We start from the raw sequence: 20,414 nt of genomic DNA on the forward strand, positions 1-20,414 counted from the left end.
TCCCACTTTAGTTCCTCAGCACTGCCTTCCTGGCAGGGCCTGCTGGGAGCTGCAGGCTCGAGGCCAGACATACACGCGCCTCAACCCTCCCGTCGAGGGAAGTCCCCGCCAGCCGCCTACCTGTCTCCCTGCGGCAGAGGCTGCCCACAGTCTCCGGGGCCCCCTTCATGTAGGCAACCAGCTTCTTCTCCCCCAGGGTGCGCGTCACAACGCTCATGCGCTGCAGGCTCGAGGAGAAGGGGAACTGCATCAAGATTCCGATCTGGTAGAGCTTCTGCGAGGGATCAAACAGGCCGGGTCAGGCTGCCCGAGTCCTCCAAAGCGTGACAGAGAGGCCGGCGGGGGAGGGGGGAGGCAGACCGGCTTCACTCACCATCAGTTCCATGAGCTCCTGAAAAAGAGAGAGAGAGAGAGAGAGAGAGAGAGAGAGAGAAGTCAGAGCCTCTCAGCTCACATCACCATCTGAATAAACTCTGACTTTCTATGCTGCGAGTAGCCACTGCAAGTAGCAGAGTGCTGGACTAGATGGACTCTGATCTGATCCAGCAGGCTAGTTCTTATGTTCTTATGCTGAATCCCAGGGCCAGGCGGGAGAGGCAGGTGGGGGTCTATTTGGTGGCCCTCCAATTAGGGCAATTAGTCAGCTGCAGCGTGAAAGAGGATGCTAGGCTAGCTGAAGATAAGAACCTCGGAAGAGCCCTGCTGGATCAGACCAGTGCAGTCAGCATGATGTAGTGGTTATGAGCTGGTGCGCTCTAATCTGGAGAACCAGGTTTGATTCCCCGCTCTGCCGCTTGAGCTGTGGAGGATTATCTGGGGAACCAGATTATCTTGTGCACTCCAACCTATGCCAGCTGGGTGACGTTGGGCTAGTCACAGTTCTTCTTAGCTCTCTCAGCCCCACCCACCTCACAAGGTGTTTGTTGTGGGTGGGGGGGTGGGAGGGAAAGGAAATTGTAAGCCCCTTTGAGTCTCCTAAATGCAAGCTCTTCTTCTTCTTTTAGTCCAGCATCCTGTCTCACACAGAGGCCAACCAGTTCCTCTGGAAACACAACAAGCCAGGACAGAGGCTGAGGTCTCCCCGTGATGTAGCTTCCTAGCACTCCCCTTCAGAGAACATAAGAACATAAGAACAAGCCAGCTGGATCAGACCAGAGTCCATCTAGTCCAGCACTCTGCTACTCGCAGTGGCCCACCAGGTGCCTTTGGGAACTCACATGCAGGAGGTGAAAGCAATGGCCTTCTGCTGCTGCTGCTGCTGCTGCTGCTGCTCCCGAGCACCTGGTCTGCTCAGGCATTTGCAATCTCAGATCAAGGAGGATCAAGATTGGGAGCCATAGATCGACTTCTCCTCCATCAATCTGTCCAAGCCCCTTTTAAAGCTATCCAGGTGAGTGGCCATCACCACCCCGTGGCAGCATATTCCAAACACCAATCACACGTTGCGTGAAGAAGTGTTTCCTTTTATTAGTCCTAATTCTTCCCCCCAGCATTTTCAATGAGTGCCCCCTGGTTCTAGCATTGTGAGAAAGAGAGAAAAATTTCTCTCTGTCAACCTTTTCTACCCCGTGCATAATTTTATAGACTTCAATCATATCCCCCCTCAGACGCCTCCTCTCCAAACTTAAGAGTCCCAAACGCTGCCTCTCAATGCGGAGGTTTGCTATATTTCCCAGTGCTGGTGGCCACTGATAGTTCTCTCTCTCATCCTCTTTGAGAGCCATCTATGCAAATTTCAACATGGCCCCCGGTTGGTCTGTTGCAGCAAAAGAAGGAAGTGGGCTTCAGGCCCCCAAGGGGGAGATGGGAGAACTGCAGGCTCTCTCAGGCTCCGCCTCTTCCGCTCACCTCGTCCTCAGACGCTCCCTCTGGGATTTCAGGAGGGGTCTGGCCAGGAGGATGGACAACGGTGGGCTGGATTTGGTCATGGAGAGCCGTCTCTTCCTGCGTGGGCTCTTCCAACACCTGTTGAAGGATGAGAAGGTCACGGCAGGGACCCGGCTGGGATGTGGCACGCCAGCATCGCCCTCCACGACAGCCGGCCACCTGTACCAAACGCCCCCAGCTGCCAGTGGCTGCAGATGCCCGAAACCACACGTACACACATACCATCAGGAAACGGTGAGGCCACAGGAATGGCATTCCCAACAGAGTCCCAGTAATACAGCGGGGGCGGGGAACTGGCCAGAGAAGGAGCACAAGAAGCAGGTTCTTCCCAATCCCGCCCCGCCACACCTCCTCCCCACCTCCTTACCCATCCGGTGGCCTCGAACACCTTGAGGTCAAGGGGATCCCCTGAAAGACGCCCCCCAATAGTGGTGAGGGAGTGGCAGGCAGCCATGGCAGCAACCAACGGAGAGCCAGACAGACTTGGGGCACAGATGTCCTGCCCGACTGGGAGGAAGCTGAAAGAAGAGGAAGGATCGGCGGCTGCAGCAGTTTGGAGAAAAGACCTCAGTCCCCAGGAGCTGCTGTGCACTCACACGCCCGAGTGGCGAGGGGCGGGGCTGGCCTCAGTGGCCAAGATGCCCGGGAGTATCTGGGAGCAGTGGGGCAACGAGCACAACGTCAGAGGAAGCAAGGAGGCTGCTTCGCCGAGAACTGGAGCCTCCGCCCATCAAGACCAGTCACCGTCCACTCTACCGGGCGGCAACACTCCAAGGTCCCAGGCGGAGGTCTCTGACATCATCACCCGCTGCCTGCTCCTTTGAACGGGTTTTGCTGGGAGACGGAACCCAGCACGTACCACAGGCCACCCAGATGATCCACACTGAGCCACGGCCCCTCCTCCCCTCTCCCCAAAAACTAAAGAAGGGAAGGGTCAGGCCCCTACGGAGAACACACTTCCGGCAAAATCCCACAACCAAGGGGGGAGACCCTCCCTCCAGAAACGCCACGAGCACAGAGAGAGTGCAATTCTGCCACCGCTACACAAACAAGAGTGGCACCTCCTCGCCGGTGCCCTGTGGGAAAGGAAGGGGGTGCCACGTCCCTCCTCACCTGCCGTTCTGCACTCGCACAAAACCCCAGAAGTCCAGCCCGTCCTCAGTCAGGGTCCCCGTCTGCAAGGAGCAAACCAGAGGGAGTGTGCTCACACAAGGCCGCTCTCTCTTTAAGGCGTGCGTGGGGGGGAGGGAGGGAGGGAGGGAGGGGGAGAAATGGGGGAGAGCGGCACCTTATCAAAGCACATCAGGTTCAGCTGGCCACAGATGTTGATGCGCTGAGGGCTGATAGAGAAGATCTGCTTCCCACGGAGGCGCCGCTGGGCGTACACCACCCCTGCGGTCATGGCTGCAGGCAACGCCGGCGGCACCGTGATGGTCAAAATGTCCAGGGATTCCAAGATGATGCGGCCCACCTGCTCCTGGATTCAGAGGGGAGGACGGGTGGGTGGGACTGCACAGACTCACTCCCTGACTCTCCCCTGCCTGCTAGCCCCCCCCCCATGTTAATTCAGTGTGCTGCGTTTTAATGGGGTTTGTTTGTTTGTTTGTTTGTTTGTTTGTTTGTTTGTTTGTTTGTTTGTTTGTTTGTTTGTTTATTTATTTATTTATTTATTTATTTTATATCTCTTCAATTTCTATACCGCCCGATCCCCGAAGGGCTTCGGGCGGTGAACAACACAATTCAAGGAACATTAAGCAGGAGCAAATCATACACAATACATATAGAGCCAAATTAACTAATATTTAACTGATTTTAGTCTCTGGTTTTATTGTGCTCTATGTTTTGTTGTTTACTGCCCTGAGCCCTCCGGGGGAGGGCGGTATATAAATATAATATAATATAATATAATAATATAATATAATATAATATAATATAATATAATATATATATAATATAATATAATATAATATAATAAGATAGATAGATAGATAGATAGATAGATAGATAGATAGATAGATAGATAGATAGATAGATAGATAGATAGATAGATAGATAGATAGATAGATAGATAGATAGATAGATAGATAGATAGATAGATAGATAGATAGATAGCCAGGATGCTTCCACGGGAGCTGTCTTGGGCTGCAGGAGAACAGCCGGTTCTGAGCCCTTCTGGAGACCCACAAGGTGTTTGGAGTATCAGCTTTCGAAGTCAGAACTTTTAACTGTATCTGAGAAAGGCAGATTTGCCTCTTAAAAGTTCACACCATGAAAATCTCGTCAGTTTCTAAGGTGCTCCTGGACTTGAATCTACCAGCCCTGTATGTGTCCCTAGAAGCTCTTAAACTGGGCGGGCCGTGATCCCAGGACTGGGCTCATCAACGGTAGGGACGATTCTACAACTCCTGCCCCCTTCCCAAAAGCACTCACCCCCTGTTGGATGCTGCGTACCACTGAGTACAACATCCCAACTCCAGCAACTCCCACCAGGCAAAGAAGGAACCGGCAGGCGTCCCTGTACAGGCGGAAATCAGTCGGCTTTGGGAATAAAATGGAGCAAACCAGCTGCCCCTTTGAACTGGAGAAACCTGGAGGAGAGGAGAAGGCAAAGCGGATACTTCCCCCCTGGAGAGCAACCTGGGTCCCTGCTGTATCTTCTGGGGTAGCCATTACCTGTCCGGATGACCAGAGCCCGCACCACTTCCCCAGAGTAGTACCGCGTCTGGATGATGGAGGTGCCACAGAAGAGCGTGTGCCGCTTGTGCTCCTCTGGGCTGTACGCTGGATCCTGGAACAGCCCGTTGGCGCCTTGGGTGGGCTTAGGCAGAGCCGTCTTGGTGACTGGGACGCTCTCACCTGTGGGCCAGAAAGGGCTCAGCTCCAAAGGGCCACCCTTCCGTACCCACCCACCCGTGCGCCTCTCAGCCCTGCCCCGTACCCGTCAGCATGCTCTCGTTGACGATGGCTGTGCCGTTCAGCAGCACCGCATCACAGGGTAACATCAGCCCGCCCGGGGGCACCAGCAGCACGTCCCCCGGCACCAGCTCTGTGGAGAAGATCTCCTCTGTCTCTGCAAGGAAAATGAGAAGCGTGAGAGAGAGGAGCGAGGGTCACGCCGCCTGCATCTCGCAGCCCCAAAGAGCTTTGAGCCACACGTATTTTGCAGGAGCACCGATTCCCACAGAGACTTCTGGTTCCTTCCACAAGCTTCATCTGGCTGGGAGCTCTGGCGGTGGAGCGTGGGCAGTGTAGGCCTGCACTCCCAACACACTCACAGAGGAGGACCTGTTTCCAACATGGCCTCCAACAAGGATGATTGAGGGATTGGAGCACCTTCCTTATGAGGAGAGGCTACAGCGTTTGGGGCTCTTTAGTTTGGAGAGGAGACGTCTGAGGGGGGATATGATTGAAGTCTATAAAATTATGCATGGGGTAGAAAATGTCGACAGAGAGAAATTTTTCTCTCTTTCTCACAGTACTAGAACCAGGGGGCATTCATTGAAAATGCTGGGGGGAAGAATTAGGACTAATAAAAGGAAACACTTCTTCACACAACGTGTGATTGGTGTTTGGAATGTGCTGCCACAGGAGGTGGTGATGGCCACCAACCTGGATAGGTTTAAAAGGGGCTTGGACAGATTGATGGAGGAGAAGTCGATCTATGGCTCCCAATCTTGATCCTCTTTGATCTGAGATTGCAAATGCCTTAGCAGACCAGGTGCTCGGGAGCAACAGCCGCAGAAGGCCATTGCTTTCACCTCCTGGATGTGAGCTCCCAAAGGCACCTGGTGGGCCACTGCGAGTAGCAGAGAGCTGGACTAGATGGACTTTGGTCTGATCCAGCTGGCTCGTTCTTATGTTCTTATCTGGCTATTCTACTTCTGTTCCCTCAGAGCTGCCCGCCTCCCCTTCTGCATTTTATTCGTCCCCACAGCCTGTGAGGCAGAATAGCCAGTTTCAAGCCCGATAGCACCTCAGAGACTCGATTCTAGCTGTTCTATGGCAAACCAAAAACGGCTACCTTCTGAAATGACCCTCCTGCGAGGTAGGCAAAGCTGAGAGAGGGACAGGCCTAAGAGCACCAGTAGTGGCAGAGTGTGGATTTGAATCCAAGCTTCCACGCTCCTAGTCAAATCCTCTAACCACACTGGCTCTGCCACAAGGAAAGACCAAACGCAGCTAGCCCAAGTTCAGGGACACAGCCAGGCTGAGTAGGACACCGGATGCACCCTCCTGGCCTGGTGGTTTTTCAAATATATATATACTGTGTTTCCCCGAAAATAAGGCAGTGTCTTATATTAATTTTTGATCCCAAAGATGCGCTATGTCTTATTTTCAGGGGATGTCTTCTTTTTCTGTGTTCTGTTCATCAGGCATGCTTCCAAACAAAAACTTTGCTATGTCTTACTTTGGGGGGATGCCTTATATTTCGCACTTCAGCAAAACCTCTACTACGTCTTATTTTCCGGGGATGTCTTATATTCGGGGAAACAGGGTATATTTGGAGTTTTAGAGCAACAGACCTTCTTTTTGTGGCTTTCTAGAGCAAAAGGGTGCCTGTTCAGTGGAGGGGTTCAGAAGGGCTCCCTACAACCCCCAGGCCCCATTCCCCCTCCCCTCTGGGCCTCCTGCAAATAAGCCCCTTCACCCACACCCTCAACTCACCATGGGGGCCCCGATACACCGTCACGCGGATGACGTTGTGAGCAGCGACCATGTCGTGCAGAAGGACGTATTGCTGCAGGAGAAAGGGAACGCGGATCCTAGCCCCGCCTTTCAACCCTTCAGGCAAGGGGGACCCCGCGGACCCTTCCCTCCCCCTCTCAGCCGGACCTCTGGAGCTGCCCCCCTCCGCACCTTCCGAATAGTGTAGAGGGAGCAGCCGATGGACACCAGAGACATGAAGAGGATGGCCGAGGCGTACAGGTAGTAATCGTCCAGGGACCACAGCACCATGCTGAAGACTTGGAACACGTAGAAGGGGTTCAGCACCTGCAGGAGGCAAGAGCCCCGTTTGGGGAGTCAGGGACCCATTGGGGGCGGGGGAGAAGCCTTTTCTGGGCACCCCCACCCCCACTTTTGGGGCATGGCTCAGGGGCGCCAAGCCTGCCCCAGCCTGCACAGAAGATGGAGACGTGGCTCGCGGGCAGGACACCCCCCACCCCACCCCCAGCATCCATGCAGGCCGGCAGGGCCTGGTGAGACCAAAAGCCAGCCAGCATGGAAGCCGGGGGTGGGGATCGGGGCAGGACCACCCACCTCCAGTGCCCCCCCATGTGACCAAAAGCATCATGCTGGCAGGGGATGATGGGAACTGTAGTCCATAACATCTGGAGGGCCGCGAGTTTGACACCTATGCTATAGGCCAGTGGTGGTGAACCTTTGGCACTCCAGATGTTATGGACTACAATTCCCATCAGCCCTTGCCAGCATTCATTCATTCATTTATTTAATTAAATTTCTATACTGCCCTTCCCCGAAGGGCTCAGGGTGGTGTCCATCATTCATATAAACAATTAAAATCCATTTCACCCCCAATCCCAGTTAAAACCATATACAAATTATAAAATTCAAAGTTGAGATGGCGATTGAAATGGCCAATTGGCTGGTGGGAATTGTAGTCTGTGAACATCTGGAGTGCCAAAGGTTCACCACCACGGCTATAGGCCATATGCCTCTGCGGGGAGTCAGGGCTGGCCCCAGGAGGGCAGCAGGTGGCCCCCGGCCCCCCGACAAGCTTACCTCCTTGATGAGGAGCGTGGGGATGGAAGGCACTTTCACGTCGATTTTGTTGGCTCCATAAAAAAGCCTCCTGCGGTGAGAGAGAGAGGGGGGGAACGGGTGCTCATATAGGACACCCGGAGGACGCGTTTCCCCCACTGGGCCTCCCCAGTCATGGGATTCCTGCCCACGTGGAGCAGATTCCCACAGAGTCAGCGCCTTCTGCACCCGAGGCCGCCCCGTCTCCTCCAGGCTCTCGGCAAAGAAAAGCATTTCCCAGCAATGAAACCCCCGAGTCCCTTCCTGCAACTGGAGACGGGACCAGAGCCATCCTGCGCCTTCCGGCTGAGCCTTCTGTGCTGTGGGGTGGGGCTGCCGGCTGAGCACCCCCTTCTCCCGGACCCTCCCCCCTCCCGGTGCTGACCTGTAGTCCTGGGTGCTGCGAGGTAGGCCGGCTCCGTGGGAGGTGTGCAGGGAGGCGCAAGGCAGCCCCGCGTCCAGGGCCGTCAGCCGCCGGAAGGACTGGGACTCGGCACTCCAGAGGTAGCGCACGTGATGGTGGACAAAGAAGCGGACCTGAAGGAAAGGAGCAGCAACAGGCCCTGTCTGGAGACTCCTCCACCCTCGCACGACTCAGGCCTCGGGTCCCGAGGCCGCTCCCGCACCCTCAGGCTGCCCGAGGGCTCCGAGGGCCTCGGGCAGAGAGGAGCCTTTCGCATCACCCACCACCTGTTCTCTTTCAATGGAGGGGCCAAGGATTGAACCTGGGCCTGCATACCAAGCAGATGATCTGCCACTCAGCCACAGCCCCTCCCTCTTCTGCATCCTCCCTCCCCCCCAAACGAGCTCACCTCTGTCAGCTCCTCCAGCTGGCTGGCCTGGCACAAGGGCCTCTTGTTCTCCGACGGCTGCGGGGCACCCAAGGGCTGGGATCCAGGAGCAAGCAGGGAACGCACCCGGACCCGGGCCCAGGTCCGGAACTCATCCTGCAGGAGGGAAAGGGCAGCTGCCACTGGTGGCGCCTCCGGGGCCGGAGCATCAAGGCCAGCCCTGGAAGCCTCTCCCCCCCCCCCCCCCCGGGTCTTCAGAGGAGGGGGCAGACCCTGGACCTGGCTCTGCCCCCATCCCTCCAGGCTGGCCCCCCTGCTCATGCCTGGGCTTTCCTACCAAACAGCTGCTGTGGCAGCACCCAGGCTGGCCGGCCTGCCTGAGTCTGTGTGATTGCAGCTGCTGGAGGGATGCTAGGGAAGAGTGTGCGTTTGTGTGTGTGTCGATCCAGCTGTGCAGCTGGGCATTTTGTGCTGCAAATGAATGAGGTGGTTTCTTCAAAACGCTTCACAGACAAAGGAAGAGGAAATGAAGAGGAATTTTTATTAAAATTGTTATTTTGCTATTTTTATTTATGTTTATTAAAAATTAAGGTTCTTCTTATCTTTCTCTGACATCTGTTCTTCCTTCCCTCCCTTTGGTTAATAAAATTCTGGGCTGGGTGACTGCAGATTGGGCTATGTGCAAGCAGTTATGCAGGTGTGTGTGGGGGGGAGAGGGCGCAGGTGTGTCAGACAGACAGACAGACAGACAGACAGACAGACAGACAGACAGACAGACAGACAGACAGACAGACAGACAGACAGACAGGGGCCTGGCCCTGCTGGGCAACCTGGGAGGCACCTGCTCCTTCTGAAAGTCCCTACCGTGGTCCGTAGCAGCACGACCCGGGCATCCCGCAGCGGCACAGCCCGGCAGGTCCACTTGACGCTCAGTTCTGGCAGCCAATAGAGGAAGAGGAGAAGGAAGCCTCCACTGCAGACGGTGCCCAGCGAGACCAGCGCCAGTTTCCAGCAGCAGGGGCTGTGGCCGGAGATTTCCTGCATGGGGGGGAGGGGGAGGCAGGCCCAGGCAAGAGGAATGTCAGGGGAGAGCACAGACCCCAACACAAGGGGCTTCCCTTCCCCAGGCTCCCCACGCCTGCAGCCACCTGGGAAGCACGCCCAGAGAACGACAGCAGGGGGCGCTGGGTTCACACAAGAAGCCACGTGGGACACGCGGAGCTGCCTTTAGCAGGACCCGGTCCATGGTCCATCCACGTCAGACAGGCAGTGGCTCCCCTGAGTCTCTGGCACAGGGACATGTCTCCTCACCTGCCGCCTGATCCTTTTAATGGGAGATGCCGTGGGCTGGACCAGAGACCACCTGCAGGCTGAGCAGGGCTTCCCCCCCCCCACAGGGCCATGACCCCTCCCCAGCTACATGTGAGCTCTGATCAATGTTGGATGCCTTCCGCACACTCTAAGGCACAAGTGTCAAACTCGTGGCCCTCCAGATGTTCATGAACTACAATTCCCATCAGCCCTTGCCAGTATAGCCAAAGCTCATGTTGGGAGGGACTGATGGGAATTGTAGTTCATGAACATCTGGAGGGCCACGAGTTTGACACCCTTACTCTAAGGCATAGGTGTCAAACTCGCGGCCCTCCAGATGTTATGGACTACAGTTCCCATCATCTCCTGCCAGCATCATACCCCTCTTTTGGAATGTCCAAATGGAGTGCCCCCCCCTCTCTTCCACCCCCATGGAAATTTGAGTTATCATCTACAGAACCCACCCTTTCTTCTCTCCTCTCGGGAGGGTTTAAGAAGGATTTTAACGGGCATTGTTATATATTAATTGCTGCATTTTAATTTATATTATTGAGAGATTATTGTATTTGATTTTATGTTTATTTGTATTTGAATTTCATGTTGTTCACCGCCCAGAGCCCTTCGGGGATTGGGCGGTATATTAGTTTGAAAAATAACTAACTAGCTAGCTAGCTAGCTAGCTAGCTAACTAACTAACATCTGGAGGGCCACGAGTTTGACACCTGTGCTCTAAGGAGTTCTGCAGAGCAGCGGGTCCCTTTCTGTCTTTGGTACCGCTGGGGGGGGGGGCAAACAGAGCCCTGAACCACCATTGTGGGAGCACCCCCCCCCCCCCGCCATGCCCAGAGAGAGGTCTCTTCTTGTCAAGGTCGCTTCAGGCAGAAACGTCCCCCCCCCTCTGTGCTGTTGACCAAAGAGGAGAATGGCTCACGCAAAGCAGAGTTTCCCTCTCAGGGGTGAGGAGAGGGTTCCAAACCAGGTGTGTGGGTGGGTGGGTGGGGGGCTGTGGAGACGGGGCAAGGAGGGGGCCGCCATTCCGGGCTGCCAGCCCCATCCCAAAGGGGCCAGATCGAGAACAGGCCGCAGCCAGGTCCAGAAAGGAGCTGCTGAGCCCAGAGCCTGACTGACCATCTCGTCTTCCTCGTTGCGGTTCACACACGCTTCAGCCGCTCTCTCCATGCCTCCTTCCTGTGGGGGACGCAGCTACTCCACCTCCACGCTCCTACGGGGGAAAGGGAGAAGAGGCCCGGCCTGGCTCTAACCGGTGGGCAGCTGTGCCTCAAGCCAAGCCTGTCGGGGGGAGATGCTTGTTGGGCCCCTCCTGGCAGAAGGCAAGAGAGCCCCCCCCTGGGCTGGGGGCGAGAGCAGCCAAAAGAGCCACTTCACACGTGACACAAGGATGGCTCTCCCCACCCCAGGAGAAGCAGCCCTCTCCGCCCGCCCGCCCGTCTCCACGTGCCAACCAAGCCTCAGCCAGCGGCCTTGGGAGCGGCTATTCTCAGCTGTGAATGCCGTCCCCTGTTACCCCCTCCGCCGTGTGGTTTCTGCCTCCCGACCACAAGTCTGCGTCTGCGGCACACGAGACCTCACTAGGATAACAGCGGGGAGGGGGGGCAGGAGACAGGACAGGGGGGCTTTGCTTGCAGAGCCAGCCGTGCCCAGAGAGAGTTCGCAGCTCTTCTTCCTGGCAGCAAACTTACGGCAGCTTTTGCCACTGTGTCAGCTGTAGGGTCCTGGATCCACCGGCCACATCCAGGACGGAGTGGTGGGCAGCCTCCTCAGGAACTGTGGAAGGAAGAACAAGGGAGAGGGGCTCAGGGCTGGGGCAGAGAGGGGCCACGAGGCAGACACGCCGCTTCCCCGGGGGGGGGGGGGCGCGAAGTCCTCCTGCCGGTTGCAGAGGTGCCGAAGGCAGAGAGCAGCAGCCATGCCCCCCACCCTTCCATACTGAGAGTGTAAAATGGAGCAGGATGGTCCACCCCCCCACCCTGAGCTCTCTAGGGAAGGGCAAGGTTAAAAGGGGGGGGGGAGCAGGAGACAGGGACTTGGGTGACCCTCTGTGTCCCACCAGAGACTCGACACACCACATGCTCTGGAACTGAAGCCCGACAGCTAGCCGTGCACTCATTCATTCATTCATTTATTCAAAGATCTTGACCCTTTCCCTTTCTGCTCTCCTAGACCATCAAGTCAGCTAACAAATTAAAGCACATGCATCCAAGCACCATCGCACGGGCCGCTGAAACCAACACGCAAAAAAATATATATAACTGAAACAAGTTAAAACCAAAACTTAAAATAGGTACGGATGATCAACACAACCGTCAGGAAGGAGGGATCCTGGAGGGAACGCCAAGAGAGATTTTCTTTTTTAAAAAGTCTTCAAACACCCCCCCCCCCCGCCCAAGCAGGAGATGGCAGCAGAAGGGGGCAGGCAGAGAGTCCCCTCAGGGCTCTGGAGCTAGAACCGCAGTCGGGGGGGGGTTTCTCCTGCCAGGCTGAGGGGGGGGGGGGTTCTGAAGGTGCTCATGGGATCCACCTGCATGAAATCACTGGGGGGGGGGTCACCTGGGGGCCTGGAGGGAGGTCTCCTCCACACAGCTGTGGGGGCCATCTCTCTTCCTTCATTACCCAAGAGAAGCAGTGGGACGCTAAGGGGGGGGTTTCTAGATGGGCACCACGATGGCCAATGACATGAAGCTCAGCCCGTGGGAGACGGAGACCCTGTGGATACGTGGAAAGGGAGACCAGAGAGGAATTCTTCAGCAGTGGCATAGGAGGTTAAGAGCTCGTGTATCTAATCTGGAGGAACCGGGTTTGATTCCCAGCTCTGCCGCCTGAGCTGTGGAGCCTTATCTGGGGAATTGAGATTAGCCTGTGCACTCCCACACACGCCAGCTGGGTGACCTTGGGCTAGTCACAGCTTCTCGGAGCTCTCTCAGCCCCACCCACCTCACAGGATGCTTGTTGTGAGGGGGGAAGGGCAAGGAGATTGTCAGCCCCTTTGAGTCTCCTGCAGGAGAGAAAGGGGGGATATAAATCCAAACTCCTCCTCCTCCTCCTCCTCCTCTTCTTCTTCTGGCAATGCACCCGGTCAAAGATCAGCTGCGCAGCTTAGCGCAGCCCAGGGGCCCTCCTACAGCCAAACTTTGCCCCGAATGCCAAGGCATGCCAGCCACATCCTTTGTTGATCGTGCCACAGCTCTCTAGGGCAAGTAACAAACACGCTGGATGACTACCAAGCGATGGCACGGGGCTAAAGAAACGTTGGTGGTAGCAAGTGCTGTCAAGTCAAAAGCTGACTTAACAGCAGCCCTGCGGAGTTTGCCGCTGCCTGCCGGTGCCTCGGTGGCCTCCCGTCCACATACTAACCAGGGCCAAACCTCCTCAGCAGGACAGTTTTGCCTTGATCGGGTGAGCCTGTCCACCAACTGGTTCCGAACAGAACGGCCGGTTATTCACGTGGATGCCCACCCCCGGGTGCAAAAGCAGGGAGGGGGCCACTGGGGGCGCGGACTTTTCTGCGATGCTTCCAGGCTCAGAATGCGCCAACCCTGCTCTCCTTGAGGTCACAGTTAAAACATTTTTAATCCTCCTTTGCTGACGTCAGGTCGTTGCTTAAAATGTGCCTTGTCTTTATTATCGGCTGCCGGATCCAAGTTATTAGCATCTTGTTTTACTGTAATGAGTCGTTTTTAAGCCCTCTCATAAGGCCTGTAGAAGACGGAAATGTAGGGTGTAATTATGTGTGTCAATAAAAGAAAGGTGTTTGCTGTAAACAGGGGCCCTCCAGAAAGAAAGTTTACAGATCTGGCCCTGCCCCCACGCCCTCAAAGGTGAGAGAAAGAAGATCAGGATGTGCTGTTTCTCTCCTCACCTGTGCTCACACCTGGTGATTCCACCCCCACCCCCCCATTCCTGGCCAGATGAGTAGCCAAGGATTTCACGCTTATGCGTGAGGAGGGGAGAGATGTAGAACTTACATTTCTAGAGGAGCAGGTTTAATCAGCTGTTTGTTTAACAAATGAAACCCTCAATCCAGTTTCAAGCTTCCTCAAGTTGTGGCAAGAAACTATGCATGTATGGGGAGGAGGGGGGGGGAAGAGACGCAGTGCAGGCGTCCAGACTCCCAGCCCTTCTCTGGCTCTCGCTCAGCCTGCAACTGGCGTAGTCTAACCATTGTACCCCACTCCCTACAACTTGCAAGAGGCGAGTTTACACAAAGTTTACACACAGGCACTTCCTTCTCTCTTAGGCCAAGCCACCGCATTTCCCAGCACACCAGAAAGCACTCTGTGCATGCACGTAAACTCGATTGCAGACAGCCAATCCCTGCACCAGAGGTGAGGGGGGAGGGCAGAGGTTATGGAGGGGGGCGGGTCACAGAGGATGGCCTCTGGAGCTGGGAGGGGAACCCAGCTGGGAGGATGCCGGATGCCAGGTGGGCTGAGCTGGGGCACACAAAGGCCCTGGAGGAGCAAGGAGACTGAACTGGTGACACTGGAGGAGAAACCCTCCCAGTGCCTGGATCCTGCCCTAGGTCAGGGCTAGGCAAGTCAGTCCCCTGAGCAGGATCTGGGGCTTGAGGGAAGGCAGAGCCAGAACTCCCAAACCCCCTTCCGCACACGCAGAATAATGCGTTTTCAAACCACTTTCACAACTGTTTGCAAGTGGATTTTGCTATTCCTCACAGATTCAAAGAGCACTGAAAGCAGTTTGAAAGTGTATTGTCGAAGGCTTTCACGGCCAGGAACAGTTGGTAATAGAGCTGTGTGGTTAAGGGCTGTATTAGGCGTGTTCTAGAAGCAGTTCTCTCTGACGTTTCGTCAGGATCTGTGGCCTGGCACCACCAGGAGGATCCTCTGAAGATGCCAGCTACTAAATGGTATAAAAGTCAGGAGAGAATGCTGCTAGAACACGGCCAGACAGCCCGGAAACCACACAGCACCCAAGTTTGAAAGTGCATTATTCTGCATGTGCGGAATGAGCCTTTGTCTCTATGGGGTTCAAACAGGTTTCAAAATTGCTAAACTTTTTTTAGGAGCAAGACAATCGGGTGCGAGGGATTTTTCCCAGCCCCGTCCTTCAGGATATACCTGAAGCTGCCAGATAGCAAACCCTTTGGGGTGCTGTGGGTGGAGGTTTCAGAGTTGTAAGGACAGAGCCATCTTATTTTCTCAGCAGTTTTACCATGCAGCCCAGGCTGGCATCTTCAGAGGATCTGAAGATGCCAGCCACAGATGCAGGTGAAACGTCAGGAGAGAATGCTGCTAGAACACGGCCATACAGCAGATGCAGGCGAAACGTCAGGAGAGAATGCTGCTAGAACACGGCCAGACAGCCCGGAAACCACACAGCACCCAAGTTTGAAAGTGCATTATTCTGCATGTGCGGAATGAGCCTTTGTCTCTATGGGGTTCAAACAGGTTTCAAAATTGCTAAACTTTTTTTAGGAGCAAGACAATCGGGTGCGAGGGATTTTTCCCAGCCCCGTCCTTCAGGATATACCTGAAGCTGCCAGATAGCAAACCCTTTGGGGTGCTGTGTGGTTCCCGGGCTGTCTGTCCGTGTTCTAGCAGCATTCTCTCCTGACGTTTCGCCTGCATCTGTGGCTGGCGGCACCTTCAGAGGATCTGATACTTCGACAATACAGCCTTCGACAATACAGCAAACCCTTTTCTTCTGAGGGACAGAACTGAGACGGGGGACTGCTCCCACCCACTGTTCTCACACTGGGGGAGGCCGGAGGGAGCCGCCGCTTCTCCGTGAGTTTCCCCACTTCCCTTGCAAAGGCCCTGCTCCTTATTCGTGCCCCCAAGGGCACCGGCAGAGCCCAGGCGTCACGTGGACAGAAACCGCACAGGAAGCGCCCCACCCACCCCTGGGGGGGGGAACGGTTTCCCTCCCCCCCTCATGCCCCCACCCAGCAGGTGAGGCCTGCTCACCACAGGAGCTGCAGCGAAGGGCTGCCTCATCCTTGCAACAGCTTTCCCTGCAGGGCAACACTTCAGTGGCTTGCTTGGGCTGGGTGCTCGAAGCCCATCCGGCCTCTGGGCTCAGCCAAGGAGCCTCTTTCCCAGTGCCAGGACACCTGGGCGCTCAGGGCAGGCTGAACTGAGTCGGGGGCGGGGGGCGGGGGGGGGCGGCTCTTGGGTTCTTCAGAAGCAAGGTGGGGCTTCGCAGGTTAGGGCAAGAGCCTGAACCGCTGGGGTGGATTCCCAGGAGATCTTTCCCACCGTGCCTGGCACAATCCAGACAATGATAACAATTACAGAAGGCCCTGGGACAAAAAGAAAGATGGTGCATTCCTTGGGGTTTGGCCAGGCTTGAAGGAGACTCCGGGGCTCCTGCAAGGACCGTTTCAAGCGTTCTGGGCAGGCCCATATCCCCCCCCACACACACACACACCCTGGCCTGAGGCACGCCTCCGTCCAGAACACCGGCAGAGGACTGAGTCAGGCCTCCCGGGAAATTCTGATGTGCCAGAGTCCTAAGACCAAGCAAAGGCCTCACCAAGATCCTCCCTGGCTTTGAAGATGAAGAAGAAGAAGAAGAAGAGGAGGAAGAGGAAGAAGAAGAAGAAGAAGAAGAAGAAGAGGAAGAGGAAGAAGAAGAAGAAGAAGAGGAGGAAGAGGAGGAAGAAGAAGAAGAGGAGGAGGAAGAAGAAGAGGAAGAGGAGTTTGGATTTATATCCCCCCCCTTTCTCTCCTGCAGGAGACTCAAAGGGGCTAACAATCTCCTCGCCCTTCCCCCCTCACAAAAACACCCTGTGAGGTAGGTGGGGCTGAGAGAGCTCCGAGAAGCTGTGACTAGCCCAAGGTCACCCAGCTGGCATGTGTGGGAGTGTACAGGCTAATCTGAATTCCCCAGATAAGCCTCTCCAGCTCAGGCAGCAGAGCGGGGAATCAAACCAGGTTCCTCCAGATTAGATACACGAGCTCTTAATCTCCTACACCACTGAGCATCTAAGAACACCCCAGGTTCTGCAAGGGGGGGGGGGCGGAGAATCCGTGGCAGCTGTGTGGTCTGGCCCTCAGGGGCAAGAAGAGCTTTTCTGGCAAACTCTGCAGCTCCCACCCCACCAGGGGCAGCCAAATCCATCTGTGGAGACCCAGCCCAGCCATTAAACTCTGATTTATTGCCGCACGCACGTTCCTGTTCACCCTTCCAGGTGGAGACGGGGCATGCCCAGATGAGTAGGAGAACTTCGTCCTCTGGGATCTTGCTCCTGACTCGCAGTGCTGCAGCAGAGCGGTTTGTGGCTCCTTCCCTCGGAATGGGGAAATTTCAAAGCAGCCGTCACAATATTTGGAGAACAAGGGAAGGCCAGCGGATATTCTGCTGTATTTCACGCATGCGGAGAGGAACCGGCACAGTGGGAGTGGTGGAAGTGAGAAAGCAGAAGGGGGGGGGGCAGTCTACTGCTTCAGCAGCTGGGAGAAAAAGGCCCCCACCAGCCTTTCCCAGAACTAGTCTTTGCTCCAGTTGCGGGAGCTGATTTCTCCACCTTTTCAGGGCACGCTTGCAGGGGAAGTAGCAGTTCCCGTCCACTCAAGTAGCTGCAAATATGAAACAGGGAAGGAGGCAGGGAGGCCCACTTTTCAGGTGTGGAGGGACACGTGAGTGTGAACACAGTAGCCGTCTGGTCCTGCAGAAGCAGAGTTTCCCACCTGTGCATGCACCTGAGTGCCCGACTTTGGCCAGAGGACCCCCAGAGTCAACACCCCTCCCATCTCCCCCTCCCTCAGGTTCATCCAACACTGTGTCGTGCAGTTCCTTGTGGGACAGACTTCCCCAAAATGTTTCTTAGTAAACCCACACAGCTGCACTGGGACAGACCCCCCCCCCAAATGTGCCACCTAACTTGCATAGTATTTTTTTCTGCACAAGAACAGTTTTATTTGGGAGGAGGGGTATGCTCCGGTGTTCCCTTAAAAGTCCCTCCATCCAAAGAAATATACTTCAGGTACAGCGCTGCTGCTTGAACAAATATCTGCTCTTTTCAGGTACAGCGCTGCTGCTTGAACAAATATCTGGGGAATTCAGATTAGCCTGGGAACTCCCACACACGCCAGCTGGGTGACCTTGGGCTAGTCACAGCTTCTCGGAGCTCTCTCAGCCCCACCCACCTCACAGGGTGTTTGTTGTGAGGGGGGAAGGGAGAGGAGATTGTCAGCCCCTTTGAGTCTCCTACAGGAGAGAAAGGGGGATATAAATCCAAACTCAAACTCCTCCTCCTCCTCCTCTTCTTCTCTTTGAGTAAATGTGTGGAACACGACCTACTGGGACCCTACCCCAAATTCATGCACGTGACAGCAACCTTCTCTCAGCACTGTGAGCACCCTAATTAGTACATTCCCTCTTGCTCCACGAAGTGGTATAATCTACCCAAGTGAGGAATAAGAATCAGTTTTTCCCTCCTAGATCATATAACTCTGCTTGTGCGCACGACACAGAAACCACAGGAGGCCTTTTCCCTCTTGCTCAGAGGAACTGCATGCCACTTTGCACCAGAGGCACCCATGTGTGTCTACATGCCCAGAGTTGATGCTGACAGAAGGCTGTGGAAACCAAAGCCTGGGATATCTTCTCTTCTTCCTATGTTGACATCCAGCCTGGAGAAGAGATAAGAACTCAGAAGCTCGCACGTCTCTTTTGGGTCACTGTAGCAGCGGGTCCCAATAAAAGGTCTTATGGGAATTGTGCTTTGTTTCCGGATCAATGAGGCCGCCAGCAATTTCGGGGCCCTAATGGCCCACTTCATTCATTGTAATCATTTCACTGACTCCCCAGTGGGGATCCAAGCTGCTTGAAACATTCTTTTCTCCTCCATTTTATTCTCACAACAACCCTGTAAGGTAGGTTAGGCTGAGGGAGCGCGACTGGTCCACGTTTCCTGGGTGAGCTTCCGTGTCAGAAGCAGAGATTCGAACCTGGGTCTCCCAGATGCTAGTCCTACACTCTAACCAGTACACCACACTGATGCTCGCGCACTGGTCGAAAGGGCGTCCCGTCTGCAAATGCGCATCCTTTCTCCCTTGTGAGCTACTCCTCTGCTTGCAAGCGGCGGCGCTTTCAAGGCACACGCAGGCCGGTAAGTGTCACACAACCCACGCCACGTCCGGGGTTTCTCGGCCTCTTCCAGCCCGTCCCCCCCAGGGCCCCCCGGTTGACTGCGCTGGTGGCTCCACGCCCCCCCCCCCGGAACCACCGGGGCTCACGTGACGGGGAAAACCCCACCGGGCGCCTCCCGCGCACGTGACTCACCCGCTCTGGGTCCCTCATCACATCTCCCGGCGCGCGGGGAGGGGGGGGGGCCGTCCGCGGAAGGGGGCGGGGCCAGAAGCGCGTCTCCCAGACGCGGAGGCGGCTTCTGAAGGGGGGAGGCGCGCGCCCGCGCGGATCCCTCCTCCCGCGGCAGCGGCCAGGACGCGAGAGCGCGCAGCTCCGCCAGCCAGACGGGCTCCTCCCGGGGGCTGCCGGGAAAGTGGCGCGAGAGGGCGCTGGGGCGCATGCGCCTTCCCCGGCACCTGTCAGAATCGGCTGCGCGGGGCGTGATGGGAAATGTAGTCCGTCCCCTCAGGCGGAGAACTTCGGGCGCTGAGGGAGAAGAGAAGAGGAGAGAAGAGAAGAGGGGCAGCAGCAGCGGCCCCCTCACGGCAATGGCGGCTGAGGAGGCCGCAACCGGCCAGAAGCAGAAGCCCCCCCGCCCCCACCGCCCGCGGGGTCCGAGGCTCCAGCCGGGGGCTGCGAGGAGCCCCGAGGGCCGCCTCCTGCTCCCCGCTGGGCCCCCCACCGGCATCGCCGGCTCTGCCCCTGCCCAAAAAGGGCGCCTTCCTCCTCCCCCCCCCTATCCCTGACAAGAAGCCCCCCCCCTTTGTCAGAACTGGAGAGGAGGGGTCCACCTGGGGAGGGGCTCCAGGAGCCCGGCCAGGTAGACTGCCACCAGGCGGAGGGGACTGACCAGTGGGCCTTCCCGTCCCCCCTCCTCGGCTGCCAGCCCCCAGGTGAGGGTGGGGGTCCTCTACGGTCACCAGTGACAGAAACAAGCCCCCCGTGGAGAAAATAGCCGCTTTTGGGGGGGGGGCTGTGTGGCATGATTGCCCCCCCCCGGCTGCCAAGAGCTGCCACCCAAGACAAGAGGAGGGTGGGTACAAAAGAGTCTACTGTGGGGCAGGTGTAGCCCACCTGTGTGGAACAGAAGGAGCCCCAGGTGTGGGGGAGAAGCCCAGAGGGGGCCTGGTGGGGCTCGTATTTCCTCCTCCTCCGCAGCCGTGTCAGCCTTCGGGAGAAGACAAGGGTGCCTCTGGTCATGGGCAAAGAGCCATTTCTCCTTCGGTACAGCTGGGCCAGCTGAGGCTGCGGTGGTTGAAAAGGTCATCTTGAGTCCATCCCAGAACAGGCCTCGTAGCCCATGCCTTCCCAAGGGGTGCTCAAGTGGAGGAGCCACAAGCAGTGGGGGTGGCCCGCTAACACGCCCCCACTGCACAAAAGGCCCCTGAAAGTTCTATTTATTTGCCCTCAGCATGAATCTTCTCCCCACACAGTTCCCTTCTCCCCCCATTTCTGGCCCGTAAGCCTGGGCCGTGCATCTCAGGAGCCTCCCGCGCTGCTTTTGTGGGGTGGTCTCTGGCGGCCCCTTCTGTCTTGCACTATCTGCGACAG

The 20,414-nt window shown here is 56.2% G+C and overlaps 1 protein-coding gene across 1 annotated transcript in view; it reads right to left on the reverse strand.

The window, feature by feature from the left end:
- The window catches only part of LOC125444495 (polyamine-transporting ATPase 13A3-like), a 29,427-nt gene extending 10,207 nt beyond the window's left edge, over window positions 1-19,220 (reverse strand). The window contains exons 1-18 of the mRNA XM_048516937.1: window positions 19,017-19,220; window positions 11,450-11,534; window positions 10,878-10,971; window positions 9,303-9,476; window positions 8,460-8,594; window positions 8,033-8,184; window positions 7,630-7,699; window positions 6,745-6,879; window positions 6,553-6,625; window positions 4,826-4,957; window positions 4,561-4,743; window positions 4,318-4,475; window positions 3,176-3,364; window positions 3,001-3,062; window positions 2,255-2,405; window positions 1,849-1,965; window positions 374-391; window positions 121-274 (exon numbers count right to left, since the gene is read on the reverse strand). Coding sequence (XP_048372894.1) covers window positions 121-274; window positions 374-391; window positions 1,849-1,965; window positions 2,255-2,405; window positions 3,001-3,062; window positions 3,176-3,364; window positions 4,318-4,475; window positions 4,561-4,743; window positions 4,826-4,957; window positions 6,553-6,625; window positions 6,745-6,879; window positions 7,630-7,699; window positions 8,033-8,184; window positions 8,460-8,594; window positions 9,303-9,476; window positions 10,878-10,928 — 1,954 coding nt within the window. The 5' untranslated portion in view covers window positions 10,929-10,971; window positions 11,450-11,534; window positions 19,017-19,220. The remainder of the gene's footprint in view (window positions 1-120; window positions 275-373; window positions 392-1,848; window positions 1,966-2,254; window positions 2,406-3,000; window positions 3,063-3,175; window positions 3,365-4,317; window positions 4,476-4,560; window positions 4,744-4,825; window positions 4,958-6,552; window positions 6,626-6,744; window positions 6,880-7,629; window positions 7,700-8,032; window positions 8,185-8,459; window positions 8,595-9,302; window positions 9,477-10,877; window positions 10,972-11,449; window positions 11,535-19,016) is intronic.
- Window positions 19,221-20,414: the final 1,194 nt, after the last annotated feature.

The sequence above is a fragment of the Sphaerodactylus townsendi genome, linkage group LG15 (assembly GCF_021028975.2).
Source record: "Sphaerodactylus townsendi isolate TG3544 linkage group LG15, MPM_Stown_v2.3, whole genome shotgun sequence".
NCBI classification, from domain to species: domain Eukaryota; kingdom Metazoa; phylum Chordata; class Lepidosauria; order Squamata; family Sphaerodactylidae; genus Sphaerodactylus; species Sphaerodactylus townsendi.